Source organism: Sinohyriopsis cumingii, chromosome 16, assembly GCF_028554795.1.
Source record: "Sinohyriopsis cumingii isolate HCF-2022 chromosome 16, ASM2855479v2, whole genome shotgun sequence".
Lineage (NCBI taxonomy): Eukaryota > Metazoa > Mollusca > Bivalvia > Unionida > Unionidae > Sinohyriopsis > Sinohyriopsis cumingii.
Window position 1 is genome coordinate 79,124,085 of NC_142976.1, and position 24,428 is coordinate 79,148,512.

Sequence of the window (24,428 nt, forward strand, 5' to 3'; positions counted from 1 at the left end):
AAGGGACACTGGCATGCCAAGTTACCTTAGTGTAGGCATGTAAGTTCATCTTCTGGGATCTACAGTATAAAACTATTGGATTTCCTTGAGCTATTTTGGTCAAATGAATCCACTCTTTTCATTTTTTGGACATTTCAGAATTAATACTGGTGGTGAACATGTCTAGGTCTGTCTTTAATGACAACAGATACACCTGCCTCATTGTAAGCCCAACCCGGACTTAGTAAAAAGAGTTAATTTAGCCCTTGATCTTAACCATAGTATAAATCTGGCAATGCTGTATATTAGAAGCAGCCATTTGTGATAGATATTTTATTTGGCTAATTTTATACATTTCTTATCTATAGATAAAATTTCTTGCAAGTCGTAATAACCCTCAAAATTGAAATATACATACATTTATTAACATACACATATATTTGATGATCATGACAGTGACAGCAGTAATTATTAAAGATATTAAAATGGACTACTTGGGTAATGGCTCTTAGATTTATGGAACAACTTAATGTCATCTTCTGCCTCTAGGTCAAACCCTTGCTGTATCAATTATTTGTTCTTAACCCAACATCAATCTCAGATTTGGGACATTAGTATTACATCATAAACCAAACATGTTGTGTTAGTACTGTCAGCTATTTAACTAAATCTGTGATGACTTTGTCGGGGATCAAAGAGTAAATGATTTGCTTACAGCAAAAAAAATTAAAGTACAAAAGTATACAATTTTCACATCAGTAATGTTATCTTTCCTTTGTATCAATCCAACTGCAGTTACCATCAATCTTATAAAAAAGTAGTGTTAAAATGATACTCAGTTTGCACTTTAGATATTTCATTTGTTAAAAGATTTTGTTTCACAGATAATACCAGTCTGTTCATTGGACACCTTCCATCAATATGGAGCTTATATTATAATTCTGTTTATACCATAACCTTTACTGTGTAGAAGGGCCTGAAACTCTCTCATGTTTGATACATGTTGCAACATTCTTCTAAAGTAAACACATATAGTCACTTAAATTTAAATGCAACTGCACCAACACAGATCTGTTATAACATAATGTGCCAGCACATCTGGATCTCTGCAGTTTGGTTAGCAGTAATAAGTAGAGCAAACAACATATACCCTTAATCTGCATTACGTGATGGCAGATCAGGGTCTATGTCATTTTGGGTTGGACTAGACTTCCATGCTACTCGTGTATACAGCAGATGAGGAACTGTTTGGTATGCATCAAGCATCAGGAAAATAACAATTGAAATTCATTCTTATTCAGAGAAGTCATTAAATCCTTCCTGTGCATTTTGGATCCCCAGGAGGCTAATCCTGTATGCATGCCATGTGCATCTTAACGCCCCACTTTGACAATCATTTAATATTCTCTTCATTTTTTAGAGTTTGAAATGTCTTTTGTATTGCTTGGTGGGCAAAAGTTTTATTTTTCATAAAATATTTAGCTGGCATCACAAATTACTGAAGTCCCTCAAAGGGACAGAGATTCCAGTGGCCATATATACCATCCAGAAATCCACAATAAATTTGTTTCTTCTGTCCTCTTATTCTTGTTAATGCTGAGTATCAAAACCATCTCACACACTTTACACACTCCAAATGTTGAGTATCAAACCATCTCACACACTTTACACACTCCAAGTGTTGAGTATCAAAACCATCTCACACACTTTACACACTCCAAATGTTGAGCATCAAACCATCTCACATACTTTACAAATTCCAACATACTTAAATGCTGACTATCAAAATCATCTCACACACTTAACAAACTCCAAATGCTGAGTATCAAAACCATCTCACATACTTTACAAATTCCAACATATTTAAGTGATGAGTATTAAAACCATCTCACAAACTTAACAAATTCCAACATATTAAAATGTTAAGTATCGAAATCATCTCACACACTTTATAAACTCCAAAATGCTAAGTATCAAAACCATCTCAAACACTTTACAAACTCCAATATATTTAAATACTAAGTATGGAAACCATCTCACACACTTTACAAACTCCTACATACTTAAATTCTGAGTATGAAAACCATCTCACACACATTACAAACTCCAACATATTTTAAAGTATTAACCAAAAATGCAGTTTTCTTACATTAGTGAGTTAATATATTCCAGTGATACTTATAAGTACAGTACACAACTTGTTTTGTCATGGTCATTGACATTCAACATGATAATGGATCACTGAACTTATCTCAATGTCTAGTTTTAACCACATTCTAAGTTTGGTTTAATCTATTACAGTTAAAAAAGAACAAGTTATTGACCGGGATTAATTTAATGCATTGTTCAGATAAATCCACATACTTTTGTTGTAGTATCATTCTCACAAGTCATTACCTCTAAACATCCGAATCAAGTAGGTATGTATTAGCATTTGATGGTACCTTAGTGTACTAATGGCCAAATAGTGCCAGTTCAAAGTAAAGTTCTTAAAATGCAAAAATTAAGAAGGGCACAACTACTTAAGATAAATCCTTGCAAATAAATGTACCCATAAAGTACAAGATAAAATATATTTCAAAATAAAATTCTGTTGTTGTTGTTGTAGGGTTTAATGCCATATTTCAGCACAAGCTAGGCTATACATGGTGGCCAGTATAACTGTGGAGGAAGAACCCTGGAAAATCCTGGGAAGAACAACTGACCCATGAGAAGCTACTTGCAAGCTTTCTCACATACCCATGTTATCTGAGGTGAGACTTGTAAAATTCTGTGAAATGTCTATAAAAAATGTCATAAAATAAAGTACAAAAATAAAAGATATAAAATTCATAAACCATATGCTCAAAATTTGTTATATATACTGCTTTCCTCCAAATAGTCCAAGATTTTCTTGGGTGAGTAAATCATCATGAAGTTCTTTAACAAAATTCACAAAAGAAGGCATCATGGAAGATTGGTCAGTTGACCAAATGAGATTCTACTTTAAATAAAGTAATTAATATTATTGTTATTATTATTATAATTATTATTATTATTATTATTATAATTATTATTAATATTAATTATTATTATTATTCCTCCATCAAACAGGGTTGAAGTAGATACTGGCAGGCTATGCACTCAGGTCAAGGTTCATCCTACAGGATTTATGCACGGGTCCATTATGTGTCCTATACCCTATTAACACAAAACCACCTCATCTCTGTGACTTATTCTATATGAAATATGCCACTATTTAAGGATGGGTGTGATGTTCTGAAGCTTGTTTGTAGAGTTTTCCTTCCAGGTATTTGGCCAAATATACAGAACATGGCACTTTATATAATATTTGGGATCATCATATGGAATCATCCATCCAGAAATGATTACTGCAAGAAACCTCTGGCTGTTTTATCTGCCCTTTCATTACCCTTTTTACAAATGTGATTTAGCAGCCTAAAGATCAAAATACTTTACCCAGATTGAATGAACAAATTATGTTTCCTGAAGATTTGGGTTATTAACAGTGTCTAAGACATAATCATTGACTTTAAAATCAGTGTGTAAGATCTATTTATCAACTTGTTTATTGGAATGCACCTAAATACAAAGTCAAAATTCACATGTATGTTTACAAGTCACTGTGTTCATAAGCTCCATAAAGCACAAAAATGCAGGCGATGAACTTGGATTTGTCCCCAAGATAAATTAGTTCTGGTTTTCAAAACTCCTTCACAAAAGTGTAGATATGTTGGTGGTTTGATCTGCACACAGTTTCAATTAGAACCAATTATGTAATTGCAGCAAGTGTTTTATTGTGAATAAAAACCATCTGCTGAGGAGAAGTAGTCATATAAAGATAATTCAAGCTGAATGCAGAGAAAAACAGTAGCTGTGTTTTTCATGAATGAGAAAGTAATAAATACTTCTGAACTTGATTTGGAAAATATTGACCTTACAAGGATTCTCATTGTCATCTTAAATTGCTACTTTCATCAAATATCAAACTGAATTTTCAAACTGATGGCAATTTAACAACAGCATCACCTTGAATAGCCAGTCTTCAAAAAAGCTAAAATACAAACTTAGCAAGGGGCCCTGAGTGGCCGAGTGGTCTACTAAGCGCTCTCCATTATGGATCACTGCCATCTCACCTCTGTCTATATGGGTTCGAGTCTCAGGTTTGGCCAATGTGGGTATGTGAGAAAGCTTGCCAGTAGCTTCTCGTGGGTTGGTGGTTCTTTCCAGGGTTTTCCCGGGTTCCTCCTCCACCATAATACTGGCCGTCATGTATAGCCTATCATGTGCTGAAAAATGGTATCAAACCCTACAACAGTAACAACAACAAACTTAGCAGACACATTTTATCAAAACTATATGTAACTTACATATTAGAGTATGCCAGTGTAATCTGGGATGATGGATGTTCATTGGTTAATTCAGAAGAACTTAAAGCTTGAAGTGGCAAGAATAGTTACAGGACTTCCAAATAAATATACACTAGTAGGCAACCTCTCTATTTTCAAACCGGGCAGGAAAGTATACAATCCAGATGAAAGAGACAAATTTTATTAACACATTATAAAATTAAAATGAGGCAAACTTTGGACTATCTAATTGAATTACTCCATCTACCTGTGTCTGAACAAACTAAATATAACCTTTGACGTTAAAAAAATATGGTCACTTGCAAATTCAGTATAAATTCTACTAAATCATCTTTTATACTTTCACCAGTGGCCTTGTCAAACAATCTTAGCAGGATACTCAACATACCATATTCTACAGTGCTCTGAAAAAGTAGTTCATGTCCAAATATTTATTCCAGTAAAATGTCAACATTGTGTTAGTCATCGAGCCCTAGACATTATTGTAGCTCATATTAAATGCTGATCTTTACCGCATCCAACTTGTTGACAACCACGTTTTGTTCCTGCTGTGGGATAGAAACCACCATGCATTTCTTTATATTCTGTCCCAAATATAGTCAGCAAGTGAACTGAGTTGATGAGGAAATTACTCTCAGTGCCATATCCAGCTGTTAGCTTAGATTTACTGCTTTGGGATTTGAAAAGGCAATGAAAATAAAAAAAATAAAAAATGCTTTGTGCATACAATTATATAATTGATATTGGATAATTTCAATAAATTATTCAAACCATGAATGATAACACTGTTCCCCTTTTCTCTCTTTCTGTCCAATCATATTTCAATATTTGTCACTGTTCTCATGTTGAAATACGTTGCAATATTTGTGTCATGTAGGGAGAGGGCTAATTTAAGTTGTTAGAACTTGTGCCCAATCTCCTATAACTTTATAATGATGTACCATCCAATAATATTTTAAACTTGTTCAGGGATTATATATATAATAATGGGTCCACCTTATATTGAAGTATTTTATACTGATAATTCTACAACCAAATAATAAAATGGGATCCATGACCAGACCTATTTTTTAACAGGATATTATGTGTTATGATGATGAATCTTATACTGAGATAATCTTATATAATCAAGTACATTCTACATAATATAATTCTACTACTACATTATAAAATGGGATGTATGACAGTACCTGCCTTATAACAGGAATCATGTTAAAATGATGGACCTAATAGTGAGACAACCTTATATAATCAAGTACATTCTACATAATATAATTCTACTACTACATTATAAAATGGGATCCATGACAATACCTGCGTTATAACAGGAATCATGTTATAATGATGGACCTTATAGTGAGACAACCTTATATAATCAAGTACATTCTACATATAATTCTAATACTACATTATAAAATGGGATCCATGACAATACGTGCCTTATAACAGGAATCATGTTATAATGATGGACCTAATAGTAAGACAACCTTATATAATCAAGTACATTCTACATATAATTCTACTACTACATTATAAAATGGGATGTATGACAATACCTGCCTTATAACAGGAATCATGTTATAATGATGGACCTTATAGTGAGACAACCTTATATAATCAAGTACATTCTACATATAATTCTACTACTACATTATAAAATGGGATCCATGACAATACCTGCCTTATAACAGGAATCATGTTATAATGATAGACCTAATAGTGAGACAACCTTATATAATCAAGTACATTCTACATATAATTCTACTACTACATTATAAAATGGGATGTATGACAATACCTGCCTTATAACAGGAATCATGTTATAATGATGGACCTTATAATGAGACAACCTTATATAATCAAGTACATTCTACATATAATTCTAATACTACATTATAAAATGGGATCCATGACAATACCTGCCTTATAACAGGAATCATGTTATAATGATGGACCTCATAGTGAGACAACCTTATATAATCAAGTACATTCTACATATAATTCTACTACTACATTATAAAATGGGATGTATGACAATTCCTACCTTATAACAGGAATCATGTTATAATGATAGACCTAATAGTAAGACAACCTTATATAATCAAGTACATTCTACATATAATTCTAATACTACATTATAAAATGGGATGTATGACAGTACCTGCCTTATAACAGGAATCATGTTATAATGATGGACCTAATAGTAAGACAACCTTATATAATCAAGTACATTCTACATATAATTCTAATACTACATTATAAAATGAGATCCATGACAATACCTGCCTTATAACAGGAATCATGTTATAATGATAGACCTAATAGTGAGACAACCTTATATAATCAAGTACATTCTACATATAATTCTACTACTACATTATAAAATGGGATGTATGACAGTACCTGCCTTATAACAGGAATCATGTTATAATGATGGACCTTATAGTGAGACAACCTTATATAATCAAGTACATTCTATATATAAGTCTACTACTACATTATAAAATGGGATGTATGACAATACCTACCTTATAACAGGAATCATGTTATAATGATGGACCTTATAGTGAGACAACCTTATAACCAAGTAAATTCTACATATCAGCCGAGTCATACCAAAGACTTAACAAAAATGGTACTAACAGTTAGTGTTAGAACTGATCAGCCTGATGTCAGGAAAATGTGATTGGGTGGGACATCATGCTACATGTCTGCGGCCATCATGCTACATGTCTGCGGCATGATGCCCCAGTGCTAGACATCACTATAAACTGCCACACTGCAGACATTGTAGTGATATGACTGAAATATTGTTAAAGATACATGAAAAATCCAAATCACACACACACATTCTACATATAATTGTACTACTACATTATAAAATGGGATGTATGACAATACCTGCCTTGTAATAGTATAGTGAAACAACCTTATAATTAAGTACATTATGCATATAATTCTAATACTACATTATAAAATGGGATCCATGACAATACCTGCCTTATAACAGGAATCATGTTATAATGATGGACCTAATAGTAAGACAACCTTATATAATCAAGTACATTCTACATAATATAATTCTACTACTACATTATAAAATGGGATCCATGACAATACCTGCCTTATAACAGGAATCATGTTATAATGATGGACCTCATAGTGAGACAACCTTATATAATCAAGTACATTCTACATATAATTCTACTACTACATTATAAAATGGGATGTATGACAATTCCTACCTTATAACAGGAATCATGTTATAATGATAGACCTAATAGTAAGACAACCTTATATAATCAAGTACATTCTACATATAATTCTAATACTACATTATAAAATGGGATGTATGACAGTACCTGCCTTATAACAGGAATCATGTTATAATGATGGACCTAATAGTAAGACAACCTTATATAATCAAGTACATTCTACATATAATTCTAATACTACATTATAAAATGAGATCCATGACAATACCTGCCTTATAACAGGAATCATGTTATAATGATAGACCTAATAGTGAGACAACCTTATATAATCAAGTACATTCTACATATAATTCTACTACTACATTATAAAATGGGATGTATGACAATTCCTACCTTATAACAGGAATCATGTTATAATGATAGACCTAATAGTAAGACAACCTTATATAATCAAGTACATTCTACATATAATTCTAATACTACATTATAAAATGGGATGTATGACAGTACCTGCCTTATAACAGGAATCATGTTATAATGATGGACCTAATAGTAAGACAACCTTATATAATCAAGTACATTCTACATATAATTCTAATACTACATTATAAAATGAGATCCATGACAATACCTGCCTTATAACAGGAATCATGTTATAATGATAGACCTAATAGTGAGACAACCTTATATAATCAAGTACATTCTACATATAATTCTACTACTACATTATAAAATGGGATGTATGACAGTACCTGCCTTATAACAGGAATCATGTTATAATGATGGACCTTATAGTGAGACAACCTTATATAATCAAGTACATTCTACATATAATTCTACTACTACATTATAAAATGGGATCCATGACAATACCTGCCTTATAACAGGAATCATGTTATAATGATGGACCTAATAGTAAGACAACCTTATATAATCAAGTACATTCTACATATAATTCTAATACTACATTATAAAATGGGATGTATGACAATACCTGCCTTATAACAGGAATCATGTTATAATGATGGACCTTATAATGAGACAACCTTATATAATCAAGTACATTCTACATATATATTCTAATACTACATTATAAAATGGGATCCATGACAATACCTGCCTTATAACAGGAATCATGTTATAATGATGGACCTTATAGTGAGACAACCTTATAATCAAGTAAATTCTACATATCATTCTACCATTACATTGTAAAATAGTATTCATGACCATGCCTGCCTATATAAGAATCATGTAATAATGATGGACCTTATAGTGAGACAACCTTATAATCAAGTAAATTCTACATATCATTCTACCATTACATTGTAAAATAGTATTCATGACCATGCCTGCCTATATAAGAATCATGGACCTTATAGTGAGGGAGTGCTGTATTTTTGACATAGTATTTGTATTTCATTTAATATATCTATGTATCTGTCTAACTGTGATCTTTCTCTTTATTTGTCAGTTAAGGAACTAATTAATTAAAGCTATGTAATTATGGAATAAATTATAATTTTGGGATTATTATAGATGGCCTGCCTTATATTTCTCAACAAAAAGTTATTTTTAAATAGTCTAAAAAGTGACAGTGTAATGTATAGCCACACATGATGGCAAAAATCTATTAAACATGGGTGGCCATCACCTACCTACTCAGACATACACAGTATATGACATCAAAAAAAAAAAAAGTCCATAGCACATTTAGAGGAGTTTTCTCTTCAAAAGCTTTCACAACAATGAAGAAAGTCAAAGAGTTGTACTTCATTTGCATTTTAATATCATATGATGAAATTTTTAACCTTTATTCATATTTCTAGACAGTAATTCAATACACTTCATGTAAATGGGTTCAGTCAGTTCAAAGTTGACAAAGATATTAAATTCTACCAAGAAAAGCTTGTGTCAGTCTGCAAGTAATTAGCAGGTGGGAAATAAATATGAGAAACATGACAATTTAATGCAGACTGGCTGACAGACATGCTATAAATGTCAACAACTATTAAGGTATTTTTAATTAAGTGGCTATCCGCACACATGTGGTTTAAATCAAAAACTGCCATGTCCAAAACATTAATTTCAAAATTTCAACCATTTCTAAAACTACCTTAAAAATGTTAAGGAACAAAATAAATTTAATAAAGCAAAGCATTTTGGGTCTAATCACTTAAAGAGATTTTGAAATTTTGAAGTTGGGTCAAACTTCTAGCATTATTACTTATTTCTGACATAAGTATAAAAGGCCAATGATGAATCAGACAACAAGACCAAGTGGTCATGTTGCTAACTGCAATTGTATCTGTTAAAGATTATGCAATAAAGTTGACACATGCATTTTCAGATGATAAGACAAAAAAGCTATCATACCAAATGCAACTATATATGTTTGCTCAAATAGAGCTGTTAGTGACTTGAGCCATACTGGATGTGAGAGTGGCACCATTTTCATACATGATACAGATATTATGAATATAAAATGCCTTTCTCTAAAAGCCCCATGTGAGTCATTTATGGCCATCTATTGAGGAAAAGTAGCAATAAATGGATTTTGTCCCCATGTTGACAATAGATAGACAATAAGGCACATCAGAAACAAAATAAAACGCAAGGATAATCTTGAACTTTCGTGTTTCATTAATTTTGGGTCTGCAGACAAAGCTGTTCACTGTCTGTTCAGACTGAAACCAGCAGCTACTGCTTTTGTCACTGCAACATGCCCAGTAGGGCCTTTTGTCATTGCAATTTGCCTAGTAATGCATTTTTTGTCACTGCAATTTGCATAGTAGGTCATTTTTGTCACTGCAGTTTGCCAAGTATAGCCTTTATTGTCACTGCAAATTGCCTAGTATGGTATTTATTTCACTCCAATTTGCCTAGTAGGGTATTTATGTCACTGCAATTTGTCTAGTAGGACATTTATGCCACAGCAATCTGCCTAGTAGGGTATTTATGCCACTGCAATTTGCTAGTAGGGTATTTATGCCACTGCAATTTGCTAGTAGGGTATTTATGCCACAGCAATCTGCCAAGTAGGGTTTTTATGCCATGGCAATCTGCCTAGTAGGGCCTTAATAAGAGAAAGCTGTTGAGTACAAGCTATATACCATATGAAAACAGAAGGCAAATTGCTAACAGCCAAAACTCTATGCAAAATGGTGATGATGAGACAAAGTCTATAAAAGGTACAGCTAGGTCTATGAGAAAAATCTGACTGATCTGCATTAGAATATTTTGAATGGCTCTTGAGCTGTGATAGTTACAATCAGCATCCCATGTGAATACTTGAATGGCTATTTAGTTGTGATAGTTACAATCAGCATCCCATGTGAATACTTGAATGGCTCTTGAGTTGTGATAGTTACAATCAGCATCCCATGTGAATACTTGAATGGCTCTTGAGTTGTGATAGTTACAATCAGCATCCCATGTGAATACTTGAATGGCTCTTGAGCTGTAATAGTTACAATCAGCATTAGATGTGAATACTTGAATGGCTCTTGAGTTGTGATAGTTACAATCAGCATTCCATGTGAAGATGTTAAATTAATTGTCAAAGGTCATAATAATCCAAATTGAACTGACAAGACAAAACTCATAAAAGGCACATATAAGCTGTATCAGAATATGTAGAATCATTCCTGAACTAGGCTGGTTATGAGGATCAACTGCAGTGGTGATGTCAAAGAAACTGATTGAAAAATAGCAATAACTCAGTCACAATTGAGCCAGTAAAGAACAAACCTTTAAAAAGCACATCTACCTGTCAAAGACAATTCAACATACCAAATGGCATCAAATTATGTATGGCTTTACAAGATGTGAATGGATGGACACATAGTCAGGCTGACAGAAAATGTTATTACTAAAGGGCTTCAACATCTTGATCAGGAACCTAACAAAAGTAAGATCGAAAACAAGAGTCCCATCAAGGGACTGATACTCTACTGGATGAAAAGATTATCCTGGAATTTAAGATATGACCATTTCTTTTTTTTCATTGGTGAGTGTTGATACCATCATTGACATTTTTTAGCAATAAAAATATTTCTAAATTGGCTGCCATGGTGGTCATATTCTATGTCAGATTGGCACAATTTTCATACTGGATATAACAGAGATTAATAGAAGTCTTTTGTGGAAAACTCCATATCAGAATGATCATTCATTCAAGGTAAGGGATAATGACATCAAGATTTTCAAGACAGCCACATTGGCAACCATATTGGATGTACGACTGGCAACATTTTCATTTAGGACCAATTAGGTAAAATACTGGGTACGAAGTCTACTGTTGAAAGACTGTGCTGAAAAAGACACCCATTTAGGAGAAGACGAGATGACAATATTTTCAAGATAGCCACCACAGTGGCCACATTGAGGGTCATTTATTTTTATTTAGAACCAACCAGACACCATAAAATCTCTTCAGATAAAAGCTCATGTCAAAATAACTTTCCATGTAAGAATTGCAAAAGCAAGATTTTCAAGATGCTCATATATTGGACCATTGTAGCAGCCATATTAGATGTAAAATTAGCACCATTTTCATTTAGAACCAACTAGACATCACAAGAAGTCTTTTCATGAAACAACTTGTCAGTATGACTTTCCATTTAAGAGGAATAGCAATAACAAGATTCTAAAGAAGGCAGCTGTGGTGACCATATTGGACTTCAAATTGGCACCACTTTCATGCAGAACCAGCCAGACATCATCTTTTAGTGAAAATTTCATGCTGACACAACCATCTATTCAGGAGGAGTAGCAATAACAATGACAAGATTTTCAAGACAGCTGATGCAGAGGCCATATTTATATATCAGATCAGCACCATTATAAGAAGTCTTTTAGTGAAAGCCTCATATTGATACAACCATCCATTTTAGAGGATTAGTGATCACAAGTGTGTGGTATCCATATTAGATGTCAAATTTGCTCCATTTTCATTTAAAACCGACTGGACCTCATAAGAAGCTTTTTGGTGAAAATTCCACATCAATATGACTCTGTTCAGATTTTCAAGATGGCCACTGTAACAGCCATACTGGATGTCAGATTGGCACCATTTTCATTTAGGACAAACTAGTCATCATGAGAAGTGTTCTGGTGAAACAACCATGTTCATATGACCATCCATTCTGGAGGAGTAGAGATATAAAAATTTTCAAGTTGGCCACTGTGGTAGCCATATTGGATGTCTTAACAGCACCATTTAAGATTTTAATTTTGCAACCTAATTTTGGATTTGCTAAAAAGTAGTAACTTTTCATGTATAGCACAGCCAAGCACCAATGTGATTTAGCAATATATTTACAGTATTATTTTATATCAGTTCAGAGCAAAATTGTGGAGGTACTCTTTTCCCATGATGGCAGATATTGTCTTAAAATTGTAGAATCCCAACAAATAAAACAAGAACATAAACAAAATGTCTTATTTCGTGCTTTATTGATCAGCTTAAATTAAAAATGTGATCTCGCTCTATTTGGCATATTTTGAAAATTCTGAATTGGCTATAAATGCAAAAATATTAACAAACTTATATTATTTATATTACAGTTTCCAGAGCAAAGACAAATTTCAATTAGAATTGCAATCAGACCATTAAGTTAGGCCTTGACTTTAAAATAGATAATTGACAGATACAAATTCTTAATATGGATAAGAACGTAGAGATGACCTGCACACATTTCATGTATGAAAGAAGCTTTTTAGTCATATCCGTAAAGGTGTCATATTAAAAGAGTATAGAAATTTCTCCACTGAGTCATTGTTATTTCCGTTTATCGTATCTACCTGTTTATAATGATTACATAACTACAAACAAAACAGACTCGGATTTGTAGCCCCATAATGCACCAGCAGAGTGTGGTCTATATGATCAGTTTTGTTGATGATTTTAAGCTGATAGAATAATCCCTGACCTGCTGGTGTGTTATGCTCGATCATATTAGGGTCAATGCTTTTCACTTTTGGTTGCATGTTATGCACAGGTCGAAATGTAGTACTGAATATACTATGCACAGGTCAAAATGCTTTTTACTTTTGGTTGCATGGTATGCACACTGTCAGGTTGAAATGTAGTACTGGATATACTGTTGTTAAGCTAAGTCCTGCAAAAAAACATAGACCGTGATGTGCCATCACAGATGTGTCATGTGAATTAAATTAATAGAAAGTGTCATGTTCAACTAAAATACATTAATCATGATAAGATTGCATGCAGAACATTATCATAACAAACAACACATCAGGCAAGGCCTTAGGAGAAATTCACATTCTCTCTTGCATTCACTGATGATTTCTGGTCAGAAGGGCCCTATTAGAAGAGACATATCTTTTCAATAAATATTAACCAGCACAACCAGCTTTATTTTAATCACTTATCTATACAAACTGTGAAATGTGTATTAAATTACTATTATGAATAAGTTTTAATTTGTATGTTGTAGATTAAATGAGTGTGTGTGAGTGTGTGTGATTTGGATTTTTAACATAGCTTTAAAAATATTTTTCAGTCATATCACAATGATGTCTGCAGTGTGGCAGTTTATAGTGATGTCTAGCACTGGAACATCGTGCCACAGACATGTAGCATGATGTCCCACCCAGTCACATTATCCTGACACCAGGCCAACCAGTCCTAACACTAACCTCTTAATGCTGAGCACCACTGGTATGGGACTGGACATTATTTCCAGGGACATAAGGCAGGCTCCTAGCATTTCTTCTTTTCATAATCAATCTCGTAAATGGATAAAATCTTAAGACATTTGAACAGGTCAGTTTAATGCATATATAATTACCTCCTCCTTTATTCTGCTTATACATCTATTTTACAGATGAATTTTTCAATACAATATATTTTATTTATTTTAATGTGCTCAACAATGTTTTTGTATTACAAGCTTGAAACATCTTTTTTGATTTTCAGAATTACTGAAGTCTTTTGAGTTAAGCAAATTGTATCACATTGTGCTGTATATACTGTATATATTGTACATAACAGAAGACTTCTGGGTAGATTATTTCTTGTAACTTAATGTCTTCTCTAAATAAAGTCATCATCATCATCATCATCATCATTATTATTATAAGCTGATGATAAATCACATTATCTACTCATGAACATGATCAAGTGAGTAAAATTTCATGGATGAAAGTCCAATAGTTTTGGTGCTTGTATAACTCATATTATTTCAGGATGGTTACACAAACATGCATACAGCCTTGTACACATTGGGACAGACAGCAACAAAGCAATATGCTGTCTGCTATAACAGTGGGGGCATAAAACATTATTCCTGAAAAAATGTGCCTAAATGTATTTGCATAGAGTTGACTTCCAAAATAAAGAGTCCATACTTGAAATTAACTCTTTTGCTATTGACTGTTGTCAAATAAATTCTTTCATAATCATGGTTCTAAATTTCTGATATATACACTTGGCAAGGAAAGGAATGCAGCATACTAGTAAATACATTTCTGATATATACACTTGGCAAGGAAAGGAATGCAGCATACTAGTAAATACATTTCTGATATATACACTTGGCAAGGAAAGGAATGCAGCATACTAGGAAATAAATGTCTGATATATACACTTGGCAAGGAAAGGAATGCAGCATACTAGTAAATAAATGTCTGATATATACACTTGGCTAGGAAAGGAATGCAGCATACTAGTAAATAAATTTCTGATATATACACTTGGCAAGGAAAGGAATGCAGCATACTAGTAAATACATTTCTGATATATACACTTGGCAAGGAAAGGAATGCAGCATACTAGTAAATAAATGTCTGATATATACACTTGGCTAGGAAAGGAATGCAGCATACTAGTAAATAAATTTCTGCCTTTATTTAGCACACAAAAATCCTTCATACAGGGCATGTAATGACAGCTGTAAATAAAAGAAACAAAGGAACATACTTTGTGACACTGGTTAGAAGAAAGAAAAATGTTACAGGTGAATGCTACAGTTTAAATTGTGAATATTATCATTGTAAGCACCCCATATTATATATTCTGCTAGGTCATGTAGAAGACAATTCAGGGTGGGAACCAGTTTGAAAAAGAAATTAAGGATTCAGTGTTTGAAGGGTTTCGATATTGCGCAAATTCTTTGACAAAGAAACTACACATATATATGAACAATTGCTGTGCATTGATTCCACACTGTCTGGTCAATCAAGTACTTGGAGAGTTGTTGTTGTTGTTGTTGTTGTTGTTGTAGGGTTTGACGCCATTTTTCAGCACACAATAGGCTGTATATGGCGCCCAGTATTAATGGTCCAGGAGGAAGAACCAGGGAAAATCCCAGAAAGAACCACCGACCCACGAGAAGCTACTGGCAAGCTTTCTCACATACCCACATTGGCTGAATCCGAGACTCGAACCCACACAGACAGAGGTGAGGTGGCAGTGATCCATAACGGAGAGTGCTTTAGACCACTCAGCCACTCGGGGCCCTGGTACATGGAGAGAGAGAGAGAGAGAGAGAGAGAGAGAGAGGTACCTTGGAATATACAAGGAAACAAAGATAATCTCAATAAAAAGGAAATATTTCCATGCAAGATGGACAATATTGGGTTTCGTTCAGTATGCAAAGACAAAAGTTAGCTAAGGGCCATAACTCCATCACATTTTGTCAGAAAAATGTGGAAATTGAATTTGAGTTAGGTTTTAATATGCATCATATGTACTTTGGCTGAATCAATCCATGAAGTAATCCAAAAGTTACTGAGTCAAAATTAAATTTAAGGTGGACAGATGAATTAGACACAATGAGACTGGCAGAACTGGACAGACATAGTTAACAGTGCCCTCTTCTGGCAAAGGCAATAAAATGCAGCTAAATGTAGACTTTTGCTTCATCTTCTTTTTGTATTCACTGGTTTAAATATTTCTGTGCCTATGGGAAGCTCGTTCTTGTTTTCACAGTGTGTGTATGATTTTGGATTTTTAATGTAGCTTTAACAAATGTTCAGTCATATCGCTACAATGTCTGCAGTGTGACACTTTATAGTGATGTTTAGCGCTAGGGCATCATGCCACAGACATGCAGCATGATGTCCAACCCAATCACATTATCCTGACACCAGGCTGACCAGTCCTAACACAAACCTCTTACTGCTGAGTACCTAGCGAGATAGCTGCTAGCACCATATTTTTATAAGTCTTCAGAATGGCTCGGTCGGGTTTCACGACCTCCCACATCTGAGGCAGATGCTCTAACCACTAGGCCACCGGAGCAGTTCATCACAAATAAACTAATACTGGTAACCACTTAAAGCTGGGTCAACTTGAGCAGCTCTAGTTAAATATCTTGTTCAAGGGAGCATTTACAACAGTATTGACAAGGCTTATTGGCAGAAACTGAAGAAACTACAACCATATGGTCATGCTAAAAGATAAAATGTCAAAACAGGGAAGAACAGTTGATTAATGTATAATGAAGTACTTACCATCTCTGTCTTGAAGACACTTGGAATACACTTCTAATGACAAGAAAATGAACACATAAAGCCAACAAAAACTTATATAACCCATCATCATAGCAACCATGTTTTGACTCCACCCACTTCCATACTTTCTTGTAGACCGTTTATGACATCCTTGCTCTAAAATGTATTCTACTGAAGATCTCACATTATTCCATCCTTGATTTGACAATGTTATTTTGCAACGATCAACATTATTTTAGTAACACTCAATGCAGAATGCTTCTCTATAAAATACGAGTATTGTGAACATTCAGCCAGGCAGCCAATGGTGGTTTCTAGAAACTTAGAAACCATGGAATTATTTATCATTCATTGAAGTCTTGAATTAGTTCTGTAATCACTAGCACATGTCAAAATATGAATAAATACAACTGAACAGCTTGGTTGTCCACAAATTCTTTACGTTTCGTGAATGAGAGAAGATAGTCCTTGCAGGTTAGGTGATGAACTCCCATTTCATCCAGATGGTGGTTTAGAACTGAAGTCTGACAGTTGTATAGTATTTATCCTTGTAAGATTCTGTAAGCAGTCTGTCAGTAAATACACATCTTTCCTCAATTGTCTACCTGCAAATATTAAAGTTACAATTATGGTATGAGTTAGACATGGATATAACTTAAAAATTTAATACAGATTAAATTGCTGTTTGACTTTACTATAATGATGTAATATCTATAGAGACACACACACACAATTATAATACTACCCCAATTTAATAAAATATTTTATTATATACTTTATAAACAGCTACATTTACTTAACATTGCTGTTACTAGTCAATATTTAGTGGTACTGATCATAGTTACATGTAGATAAAGATATTCCTAGCTTCCTTATATGGTAAACTTGTACACACATTCAATAAGCCACTTCTGGTTTTGGCTAAATAAAAGTAGTGGTAGAGATATGGAATGCATAAAAAATCTGATGGCCACCAGATTCTGACAATGACCGTCGCCTTTTCTATCTGACACCAGATTCTGACAATGTAACCCTTTCTATCTGACACCAAAGTCTGACAATGACTGTAACCCTTTCTATCTGATACCAAAGTCTGACAATGACTGTAACCCTTTCTAGCTGACAACAAAGTCTGATAATGACTGTAAGCCTTTCTGTTGGACATCAGATTCTGACAAGGACTGTAACTCTTTCTGACACCAGATTCTGACAATGACTGTAACCCTTTCTATCTGACACAAAAATTTGACAATGAATGTAACCCTTTCTATCTGACACAAAAATTTGACAATGAATGTAACCCTTTCTATCTGACACCAGTGCTGTGAATCGGTAGGTCTGGCACATGACCAAAGAAAAACACTGTAATCCAAATTAAATATAGAAAATTTTAGACTTAAATTACAAGGAGATAAAAGTAAATATTTATAATAAAAATTCTAAAAGTGGAAGTGATCACCGCTGTTAGTATGAGAGCAAGAGAGAAAGCAAAAACTGACCTTTGATCAGTAACTTCTCGTAAACAGTGCACTTTTATTCACTCTGAACAGCTTTGTTTATCTTGAACTACTAATTTCATGAAACACAAGGAACTCCAAGACTGATAGACCACAATACCCTGGCTACAATAATTACACATACCGCACTTTTCAATTTACCCATCGCCATGACAGCAGCATTGAGACAATCATAATCATGACCTTATATGGAATTTGTATGGATCATTTCTTCACAATGATATCCTCAATTTTCATTGATGTACTGCATCATTCTTTCCCATTATCAATATTTAATTGGGTTTCATTCCATCCTTTTCAACATTTTAGTTCCTTTTACTGTTGAATGAGAACTACTTTACATATGCGTGTTTCCACTGCAGCAAAGTAGCTTATATTGCTGTTTAGTGTTCATGTTTCAGTTATTAAATAAATTACATACAAAATGTTCAATAAAATTTTGAATAATTTTCAGTTTTGATTCTGTTAATCCTATAACATAATAGAATGTTTCTAAATATATCATTAAAACTGTACACTGTTATAAAAAATATTGGACCCTCATTCATGTGGCATATGATGCTCTTGCAAACACAAGTATCTCTTCTAAATTACCTCAGGCACAATATTTTTCAATACTCAGTTAGTAACCAGTCCATATTCTAATTTTTCATACACTTTTTATCAATTATATTTCATAGGTAAAAGTAATTATCATTGGCTGAAAATAAGGACCAACACTAATTAATCCATGACCTGTGGGTCCTGGTTAGTAACTCCTGGACTTGATATGCTGTGTTCTCCAACTGTATTTACATATCGAATCAAAAATGTGTGAATCATGATCACATTATCAGGTTATCTCTAAGTCTGTGCCATCTTTGGATTAAGAATACATCAGATGATTTTAAGCCAGAAATTTTAACAAAATGAAAAATTGTCTGGTCCATACTGGAAATTACCTGGTCCTGGAATGTTGGACCATACTGGAAATTACCTGGTCCTGGAATGTTGGACCATACTGGAAATTACCTGGTCCTGGAATGTTGGACCATACTGGAAATTACCTGGTCCTGGAATGTTGGACCACCACTATTTTCAGCCCTTCATTAAAGGTACAATTATTACGTTACAATTTTCAAATCAATCTCAAATTATGTATCAATTATTACATTACAATTTTCAAATCAATCTCAAATTATGTATCAATTATTACGTTACAATTTTCAAATCAGTCTCAAATTATGTATCAATTATTATGTTACAATTTTCAAATCAATCTCAAATTATGTATCAACATTTTTTCTCAAAGAACAATTTTTAGAATAAAAATAAAAATGTATTTTTATGGATCGATATGGTGAATGCAAAAATTAAAAAAATATGAAACAATTATGAATAGTACAAAAGAAACTTTTCTGCACCAGAGACAAGGAATTAAAATATGTGATTTCAAGAATGAATTTTTCTACTTATAATTAGCTGCTAGTGTCAAAATGATTTTAAAAAATTTACTGAGTTAGCTGACATATTTTACCTCCTAGTTTAATACTTCTAAATAAAAATTAAGTAAAGAAAATGTAGTTAGCAACTATTTTTGCAGCTTTCAATAGATTGTACTAAATTAGAGCACAAACTTGTATTTTACAGACCATGTGTTGGAGTCTCAAATCTGTTTTAAGCACCCTTGAACAATATACCTTACCTCAAAACTTGGCAGGTTAGGTATATATATATATATATATATTACTAATCCCAAAAAGTTTAATATATATATTGTACTAATCCTAAAATGTTTAATAGAACTATGTTACTATATCACAGCACTAGGTCATATATAAATAACATCTCGAGTCGAGTTCATTCACATCATCAAAAGCCTGCCCAAATCATCAAAATGAAGAACTGTATAAAAACATGTGCCATTCAAAGAGACAATCCATCAAAATCAGATGAAAAGCACTGCAACAAATATTGCCCGTGCATATTTTTCCAATTCTGGTTTTGTCATTTCTGGTACATAACACACTGAATGATGAGACCTCATGAATTTTTACCATATTTATCTACATACAAAAACCAATCAACTACAAACTGCACAGACCCAGACTGGCTATCACATATTTACACTTGCAGATACCCAGACTGGCTATCACATATTTACACTTGCAGATACACTTGTTCTACACATTACTGTGCTCCTTCTCTATAGTGCTATTCATGGGAGCCATATAAGTGACATGTTATTGGTGAGGGAGCCATACACTGTTCATGGGGGTATCCAAATGACATGTTATAAGTGAGGGAGCCATACACTGTTCATGGGGGTATACAAATGACATGTTATAGGTGAGTGAGCCTTACACTGTTCCTGGGAGCAACACAAGTGACAATGTTATAAGTGAGGGAGCCTAAGTTACACTGTTCATGGGGGTATCCAAATGACATGTTATAAGTGAGGGAGCCATACACTGTTCATGGGGGTATACAAATGACATGTTATAAGTGAGTGAGCCTTACACTGTTCCTGGGAGCCATACAAATGACATGTTATAGGTGAGGGAACATTGCACTGTTCCTGGGAGCCATACAAATGACATGCTATAGGTGAGGGAGCCTTGCACTGTTCCTGGGAGCCATAAAAATGACAATTAATAAAAGTGAGGGAGCCTTACTCTGTTCCTGTTGCCATACAAGTGATGTGTTATAACTGAGGGAGTCTTACACTGTTCATGTAGCTAATATACAAGTGACATGTTATAAATGAGGGAGTCTTACACTGTTCATGTAATTATACAAGTGACATGTTATAATTGAGAGAGTCTTACACTGTTCATGTAGTTATACAAGTGACATGTTATGTTTGAGGGAGTCTTACACTGTTCCTGTTGCCATACAAGTGACATGTTATAACTGAGAGAGTCTTACACTGTTCATGTAGCTAATATACAAGTGACATGTTATAACTGAGGGAGTCTTACACTGTTCATGTAGTTATACAAGTGACATGTCATAATTGAGGGAGTCTTACACTGTTCATGTAGTTATACAAGTAACATATTATAAGTGAGGGAGCACTGTGTATGGAAGCTATAGAAGTGATGTACTATAAGTGTAGGGGGTGGGGGGGTGTCTTAAACATTCATGGGAGCCACACAAGTGACATATTATTGTTACAAGTGATGGAATCTTACACTGTTCATGGGAGCCACACAAGTGATATATTATTATTATAAGTGAGGGAATCTTACACTATTCATGGGAGCCACACATGTCATATTATTTTTATAAGTGAGGGAATCTTACACTGTTCATCAGAGCATACAAGTGACATATTATTCTTATAAGTGACAGAATCTTACACTGTTCATGGGAGCCACACAAGTGGCATATTATAAGTGAGGGAGCCTTTCATTGTTCATGGGAACCATACAAGTGATGTGTTATAAGTGAGGGAGCCTTACACTGAGGGATGTTCAGACAAGACCTGACATATTCAACAGGACATAAAAACACAAAAACAGAGTATGTAATAGTGTGATATGGAATCCATAACAAAACCTGTCTTATTAGTGAGGCAGGCATATAATGATGGACTTTATTGTGAGGGACCAGTATATTTCAAGTGAAAAGCATACACCCTCATATGATGAACTACTATATGACGGCATGTCTGGCTCTGTGTTGTTCCATGTACAGTGTGTAAATGGTAATAAGATTACTATGTCATGACATTTGCAGTGATGTATGGAATTCATTAACCAGGCTGTGATTAATTAGTTATAAAAATAATAAGGAAATATGCTTCATCACAGTGATACAACATTTTAATTAGGTCAGTTAACTATTATTTAAGTTTCTCGATGATTATGTACTTCAGATTATTTACCTTCATAATTTTTCTAAACCTTGTCATTGTTACTTGCAAAATTGAACCGTATTGTCTATCTAAAAAAATAAATGTTCATGTTCTTTCTACAAAATGGAGTAAAGAGAGTATACAATTTGTACACTGTCTGCAGCACCTATGGCCACATACAAGATTTTCATCAGGTAAAGTGTGCATGCCTGTAGGTGAAGGACTTGCTATTAAAAACAATGGAAGGTCTGGGATTTTATTCCCCCTCTCACAATAATATAATTATATGGTTGGTCCCAGAGATGTGAAAAGGATTGATATCTCAAACCATTGTTGATTCAAATCCACATGAGGGTAATGGGATTTCTCAAATAACAACAACAACAACAACAATAATAATAATAATAATAATAATAATAATAATTACTTTATTTAAAGAAGAAGCTCATTTGGTTAATTTAGATGTATGAACTATCTAGTCTGAATAAAAGAATTATCTTATCAACTGACCAATCTTCCATGAGGCCTGTGTGTGTGTGTGATTTGGATTTTTAAACGTAACTTTCATACTTTTTCAGTCATATCACTACAATGTCTGCAGTGTTACAGTTTATAGTGATGTCTATAGGCAATGGGGCATTATGCCACAGACATATAGCATGATGTTCCACCCAGCCACATTAAACTGAAACCAGGCCATTCCAGTCCTAGCACTAACCTCTTAATGCTGAGCACCAAATGAGGCAGCTGCCAGTACCATTTTTATAAGTCTTTGGTAAGACTAGCCTCTCTTTTTTTAAAATTTCAGTAATCTTTATTTCTGTACCACTATTACCGATATAGAACCACACTATTCTAGGTGTGGCACGATATATGCATTATAGAATATCTTTCTCTGTTCATGAAGTAGATGTGATGTATGTGATTTGGATTTTTAACATAGCTTTAACAATTTTTCAGTTATATTGCTACGATTTGTTTTTATAAAACCCTAAAGTTGCTTCCATTTCAGTAGAGAAATCATTTCAGAATGGTTTACTGGTATATATATATATATATATATATATATATATATATATATATATATATATATATATATATATATTACAAGACAAGGTGTCTTTAGACAACAAAGGCTATTTAAAAAATGTGACAATAAGGAAGAGTACATACAGGATTCATAAGAAAAGTAGTAATGAACATGTGTGAAACATTATAGGAGAGTACATTATATAACAATGTTTTATGGAGTAGTAACACTGAATTGAACAAAATCATACAAATGATTGTTTCTGTAGATGTTGATTGAGAAGTGTACATTTTGAAAGCTTGGCATGAGTCAGCTGACTTTATATAGGGTGGTATGGTGTGTGTGTGTGTGATTTGGATTTTTAATGTAGCTTTAACAATTTTTCAGGCATACCACTACAATGTCTGCAGTGTGGCAGTTTATAGTGATGTCTAGCACTGGGGCATCATGCTGCAGACATGTAGCATGATGTTCCACCCAGTCACATTATCCTGACACCAGGCTGACCAGTCCTAACACTAACCTCTTAATGCTGAGTGCCAAGTGAGGCAGCTGTTTGTACCATTTTTGTAAGTCTTTGGTATGACTTGGCAAGGAATCGAACCCATAACCTCCCACATTCGAGGCAGACGCTCTAATCACTAGGCCACCGGAGCAGTTAGGGTGGTATGGAATTCCATAGTTTGACTCCAGAAAAGGCAAAACTCTTCTTATAAAACTCTGAATTTGGGTTAGGTAAATATAACTTGTTGTTTGAGATGGATCTTAGCTCACACAGCTGTACATTTTCAACAAATCTAAAGTTACATTTAACATAAACTGGAGCCAATCCATGTAAGGATTTATAGACCAGTAAACCATTCTGAAATGATTTCTCTACTGAAATGGAAGCAACTTTAGGGTTTTATAAAAACAAATTGATGGTGTATCTTAAACAGCATCAAGAATAACTCTAGCTGCTCTTTTTTTTAAATTTCAGTAATCTTTATTTCTGTACCA

At 33.7% G+C, this 24,428-nt stretch overlaps 1 protein-coding gene across 1 annotated transcript in view; it reads right to left on the reverse strand.

Moving 5' to 3' along the window:
* The window catches only part of LOC149780863 (uncharacterized), a 111,272-nt gene that overhangs the window by 72,852 nt on the left and 13,992 nt on the right, over positions 1-24,428 (reverse strand). The window contains exon 2 of the mRNA XM_089937962.1: positions 17,045-17,649. Within this exon, the coding sequence (XP_089794088.1) occupies positions 17,045-17,144 (100 nt within the window). The 5' untranslated portion in view covers positions 17,145-17,649. The remainder of the gene's footprint in view (positions 1-17,044; positions 17,650-24,428) is intronic.